The sequence below is a fragment of the Cebus imitator genome, unplaced genomic scaffold, assembly GCF_001604975.1.
Source record: "Cebus imitator isolate Cc_AM_T3 unplaced genomic scaffold, Cebus_imitator-1.0 Scaffold731, whole genome shotgun sequence".
Taxonomy (NCBI): Eukaryota; Metazoa; Chordata; class Mammalia; order Primates; family Cebidae; genus Cebus; species Cebus imitator.
Window position 1 is genome coordinate 10,652 of NW_016108046.1, and position 6,350 is coordinate 17,001.

The 6,350-nt window shown below is 43.6% G+C and overlaps 1 protein-coding gene across 1 annotated transcript in view; it reads left to right on the top strand.

Moving 5' to 3' along the window:
- The window catches only part of HNRNPF (heterogeneous nuclear ribonucleoprotein F), a 9,711-nt gene extending 4,140 nt beyond the window's left edge, over positions 1-5,571 (top strand). Inside the window, exon 3 of the mRNA XM_017519240.2 lies at positions 3,475-5,571. Within this exon, the coding sequence (XP_017374729.1) occupies positions 3,527-4,774 (1,248 nt within the window). The 5' untranslated portion in view covers positions 3,475-3,526 and the 3' untranslated portion in view covers positions 4,775-5,571. The remainder of the gene's footprint in view (positions 1-3,474) is intronic.
- The last annotated feature ends 779 nt before the right edge of the window (positions 5,572-6,350 follow it).

The window sequence follows — 6,350 nt, forward strand, 5'->3', positions numbered from 1 at the left end:
AAAAAAAAAAAAAAAAACCCACACAGTAATTGCCAACAGGAGTGAAAGATAGAGGATGTCTAGGAAGGAATGTTTAAGACGAAGATGATAATATTAGATGTTTTTCTTGCCATGGAGAGCTGTACAGTAGGATCATGCAGTTTTTTTTTGTTTTGAGACAGAGTCTCACTCTGTTGTCAGGCTGGAGTGTAATGGTGTGATCTTGGCTCATTGCACCACTGTGCCTGGTTGGTTTTTTTTTTTTTTTTTTTTTTTTTTTTTTTTTTTTTGAGACGGTGTTTCGCCTCTCCCTCCCAGGCTAGAGTGCAGTGGCATGATCTCTGCTCACTGCAGCCTCGTCTCCTGGGTTCAAGCGATTCTCTTGCTTCAACCTCCTGAGTAGCTGGGATTACTGGTGTCGACCACCATTCCCAGCTAATTTTTGTGTTTTTAGTAGAGGCGGGGTTTCGCCATGTTGTCCAGGCTGGTCTCGAACACCTGACCTCAGGTGATCCACCCTCCTCTGCCTCCCAAAGTGCTGGGATTACAGGCATTGAACCACATGCCTGGTTTTGATCGTGTAGTTTTAATGGTGGGGAGTGGAAGTGACAGTAGAGGCCTTTTGACATGATTTTACTGAACAAAACAAGTAGCTGGAGGCAAGATTGACACAGGGAAGGTATGTTATGATTTGGATAGAACTGAGCATGCTTAATTACCAAGGAGAGATAGTGCTCAGTGGAGAAAGGGGAAAGAAAGAATAAAGCATTAGGGTACATGAGGTTGGACCCAGAGCAGAGCCTGTAGTTCATGATCTCTGCTGTAAGAGGGGCCCACTCCTTGCTTACAAACTCCTAGACTCTGACGTGACAAAGTCCACTTCCAAGAGGAATGTCAACCAGCTGGAGAGGGGGTGAAATCTTATGTAAGGCCACCGGAGACATCTGAAGGGCTTTGGACAGGCAGGGGGTGCTGGGGTAGGACAGTGGTGATATTCAGGGCCCGTTTAAGGATGTTCACCCTGGTTTTCTTTGTCTTTTTCTTTTCTTCAATCAGTCTCGCTCTGTTGTCCGGGCTGGAATGCAGTGGTGCAGTCTCCCTAACTCCTCCATTTCCTAGGTTCAGGCAATATCCTTGCCTCAGCCTCCCAAGTTGCTGGGACTACTGGTGCCTGCCACTATACCTAGCTAGTTCTTTGTGTTTGTAGTCAGGTGGAGTTTTGTCATATTGCCCAGGCTGGTCTTGAACTCATGACCTCTAGTGATCCACCCACCTCTGCCTCCCAAGGTGCTAGGATTGTAAGCTGGAGCCACTGTGCCCAGCCTCACTCTGATTTTCTACAGTATTTCACAACTAGGGGGCAGCATTAGCCACCAGAGAACATTTGGGAATGTCTGGAGATACTTGGTTGTCAGAACTGGAGGTGGAGGGTGCTACTGGCATCTAGTGGGCAGAGACCAGGGATGCAGCTAAACATTAACTACAGTACCTGGGCCCGCCCCCACAACTGTCTGGTCCAAAGTGTCAGTAGTCCTGAGGCTGAGAAACCTAAGCCTAGAGGCTGCTGTGACCTTGCTCTGACAGATCAGCCTGTTACTGTCACCATACACTGCTGCAGGGGGTTTAGATAAGGCCTGGAGAGGCTAAACCCCAGTGTGTGCTGCAGATCCGGAGCACAGTTTGAAAATTGGAGATAGGATTGCTTATGCCCAGTCCTTTGCCCTTCAGGATAATTTTATGTACGTAGTATTAATACATTTGAGGTGGACAGTGAGCAATACAGGTTAGGCTCCTATTAACTGTCTTCCCTGAGACTTCCATATCCTACTCATTAGCAGGGGTGACATCTTTTACCTAAGCTGTATACTTTCAAAGCCCTTTGGATTCCAAATCACAGTTTGTGGATAAATGCCTGGTGTTTGGTCTTGGTGATATGTTTAGGATATTACGTACAGTTCTGTTTCATTGGTGCCATTACACTGTTATTGGGAGACATGTCTTGTTGTCTTTATAATCTGGTGTAGAGACGGGTAAATTTTAAGATTTACAAAGTTATCCTTTTAGACATTGGCAATTTGAAATGACCAAGCACTGTATGAGAATCCCATGTCATTATTTATAATAGCTACATCAAACTTTAAAATTACTAAATGATAACTTGTTACTGTTTTCCCTGATGCTAGTGCAGTTGAGCATTTCATTTATTTATTACAAATTTGGCTTTCCTTTTCTTAAATTACATCTAACTATACTTTTTGTCTGTTTTTTAAATTGTGGGTTTTTTTTTTTTAATGGAGTTTTTTCCCCAAATGATGAGCCCATATTTCTTGAAAAGGCCACCAGCTTTATCTATTATGGTTAATGTGAAATGATACTTTGAAACATTAGATTTCCAGCCAAGCGCCGTGGCTTACACCTGTAAATCCCAGCACTTTGAGAGGCTGAAGCTGGCAGATCACTTGAGGTCAGGAGTTCAAGACCAGCCTGGCCAACATGGTGAAATCCTGTCTCTATTAAAAAAAAAAAAATAGCCAGGGCATGGTGGCACAGGCTTGTAATCCCAGCTACTTGGGGGTGCTAAGGCAGGAGAACCACTGGAACCTGGGAGGCAGAGGTTGCAGTGAAATGAGATGGTGCCACTGCACGCCAGCCTGGGAGACAGAGCGAGACTTTGTCTCAAAAAAAGAAAAAAAAGATTTCCATATACTCTGTGCTCGTTTTGGGCATTATTTTTGACACCCCATACTGCAGTATTTTTCTTGCTTATAGATATGTTACATATGTTGTAGTCTGGCTCAGCTGCTCCTCTTTCTCAAAAGACTGCCTTCCAGAGTGTGGTTGGCCTTACTCTTTGAGTTTGGACTTCAGGTTCCATGTACCACCCTGGTGGTACGGGCATTTCTCAGCTCTCTGGTGATAGCATCCCTTTCTTCCCAATGCCCTCTTGCAATGTTCAGCAAAAGGCAGCAATTCTGTATTTTATGTGAACCTGTGAATCATCTGATGTGGTTTCTCCATTTACTTGCAGTGCACATAACTAATTCTGCCGGTGAATTAGTCTGCTTATCTGTATATGTTGTCAGTTTGGCCTCACACTTGACTGGTATTTACTTTGAATTGACAATTTAGGAGCAAAATGATGACCCCATGGACTTTGGAAGCCATTGCTGTCTATAAGTGAGCTGCCACATTTCATCATGATAAATAGTGGAATAAATATAACAAGAAAATGTGCTTGCTCCAACCTGACTGAAACTTACATTCCTCTGTGTTCAAGGCACCAAGTTCACATGCATTGTCCTGCCTTACAGACTCCTGATTTTTCAAACTGCCTGTGAAAAATCATGTAAATTTTTTGAGAATTTTAGCTTTCAAATGTATTTGGTGTATTTATTAATGTCCTACTACCTCCCTCATCTGTAAAAGAGGAAAAATTACTATTGCATATTTTTCTTACGCATATTAAATAAATTTGTCATTTTTTTTGTTTTTCAGCCACAAAAAAGCCGCATCCAAGATCACCTGACACCCATCCTGTCAAGTGTCCATGATGCTGGGCCCTGAGGGAGGTGAGGGCTTTGTGGTCAAGCTCCGTGGCCTTCCCTGGTCCTGCTCTGTTGAGGACGTGCAGAACTTCCTCTCTGACTGCACAATTCACCATGGGGCCGCAGGTGTCCATTTCATCTACACTAGAGAGGGTAGGCAGAGTGGTGAGGCTTTTGTTGAACTTGGATCAGAAGATGATGTAAAACTGGCTTTGAAAAAAGACAGGGAAAGCATGGGCCACCGGTACATTGAGGTGTTCAAGTCCCACAGAACCGAGATGGATTGGGTGTTGAAGCACAGTGGTCCCAACAGTGCTGACAGCGCCAACGACGGCTTCGTGCGGCTTCGAGGACTCCCATTTGGATGCACAAAGGAAGAAATTGTTCAGTTCTTCTCAGGGTTGGAAATTGTGCCAAACGGGATCACATTGCCTGTGGACCCCGAGGGCAAGATTACAGGGGAAGCATTTGTGCAGTTTGCTTCCCAGGAGTTAGCTGAGAAAGCTCTAGGGAAGCACAAGGAGAGGATAGGGCACAGGTACATCGAGGTGTTTAAGAGCAGCCAGGAGGAAGTTAGGTCATACTCCGATCCCCCTCTGAAGTTCATGTCCGTGCAGCGGCCGGGGCCCTATGACCGGCCCGGGACCGCCAGGAGGTATATTGGCATTGTGAAGCAGGCAGGCCTGGAGAGGATGCGGCCCGGTGCCTACAGTGCAGGCTATGGGGGCTATGAGGAGTACAGTGGCCTCAGCGATGGTTATGGCTTCACCACCGACCTGTTCGGGAGAGACCTCAGCTACTGTCTCTCCGGAATGTATGACCACAGATACGGCGACAGTGAGTTCACAGTGCAGAGCACCACAGGCCACTGTGTCCATATGAGGGGTCTGCCGTACAAAGCAACCGAGAACGACATTTACAACTTCTTCTCTCCTCTTAATCCTGTGAGAGTCCATATTGAGATCGGCCCAGATGGAAGAGTGACGGGCGAAGCAGATGTTGAGTTTGCTACTCATGAAGAAGCTGTCGCAGCCATGTCCAAAGACAGGGCCAACATGCAACACAGATACATAGAACTCTTCTTGAATTCGACAACAGGGGCCAGCAATGGGGCATATAGCAGCCAGGTGATGCAAGGCATGGGGGTGTCTGCCGCCCAGGCCACTTATAGTGGCCTGGAGAGCCAGTCAGTGAGCGGCTGTTATGGGGCCGGCTACAGTGGGCAGAACAGCATGGGTGGATATGACTAGTTTTGTTAGGAACATTTGAGTTATTTCAATCAAATTTTACACAGGCAGCCAACAAGCAGTTAAGAGCAGTTATAATAGAGGAAGCTGTGGGACCCATTTTGCACCATGAGTTTGTGAAATCTGGATTAAAGAAATTACCTCTTCAGTGTTTCTCATGCAAAATTTTCTTCTAGCATGTGATAATAAGTAAACTAAAAGTATTTTCAGCTTTTCTCAATTAACATTTTGGTAGTATACTTCAGAGTGATGTTATCTGAGTTTAAGTAGTTTAAGTATGTTAAATGTGGACCTTTTACACCACATCACTGAACACACTGGGGAGACGTGCTTTTTTGGAAAACTCAAAGGTGCTAGCTCCCTGATTCAAAGAAATATTTCTCATGTTTGTTCATTCTAGTTTATATTTTCATTTAAAATCCTTTAGGTTAAGTTTAAGCTTTTTAAAAGTTAGTTTTGAGAATTGAGACACAATACTAATACTGTAGGAATTGGTGAGGCCTTGACTTAAAACTTTCTTTGTACTGTGATTTCCTTTTGGGTGTATTTTGCTAAGTGAAACTTGTTAAATTTTTTGTTAACTAAATTTTTTTCTTAAAATAAAGACTTTTTCACAATGACTGGCACAGATTATCTGCTCAGCAAAAGATAGCAAAATGGGTGGTTGAAGATAATTCATTTTAATCGTAATGTATTTTAGTGTGAATTTAAAAATAATTTCATACATCAAATCTATGATCTCCCTTATATTCTTATGATGAGGCTAAATAAAAGTCTAATAAAAATGTTAAATACGTGAATGGTGGAAATGGTGACTAGCAACACACATTCCGGGAAGCATCAAATGGACACATGCGGCCCCAGCCACCTGTAACGTGCATGGTTCTAAACCATTTGGAATTTCCTGCTAGGCCCTTGATGCTGGAGTCACAGATGATAGCTAGAGAGCTTAAGCTATTATGTCTAGTTTTTATAAAATCTGATTTTTTTTTTTGGGGGTCAGGCTCATGAATTTTGTAAGGGTGTGTTTTTAATTAGGTTATGGCAGGATACACACATCAAGATTGAAACCTGTTTTCAAATTGCTATCCACCTTAGCAAAAGAAAGCCATGCTAAAATTCAGGCAGCTCTGCATAGAGCACACAGTATTCATTTTTGTTTTCAGAGTTTCGTTCTTGTTGCCCAGGGTCTGGAGTGTGATGACACAGTCTTGGCTTACCACAATCTCTGCCTCCTGGGTTCAAGTGATTATCCTGCCTCAGCCTCCCAAGTAGCTGGAATTATAGGCTTGTGCCACCATACCTGGTTAAGGAGGTGGGATTTCTCCATGTTGGTTTGGTCATTCTTCAGCTTTTTTTCCCACTTCAGTAGCTGTATATTGTAACTTAATGTATTATGATTTTACCGGTATTAAGGGTCATTACTGAGTTCACTTAAAGAGTAAACGCTTTTGATTAACTCCTTGAGTGTTGCATTAAAAATTAGGTCTGAAGTCTTCAGCCTTTTCTAGCCTTATTGGGCTTCAGACGCTCAGCTTAGTGCAGCTCTTTGTTCTATTCTGCATGTTTGGATACCAAG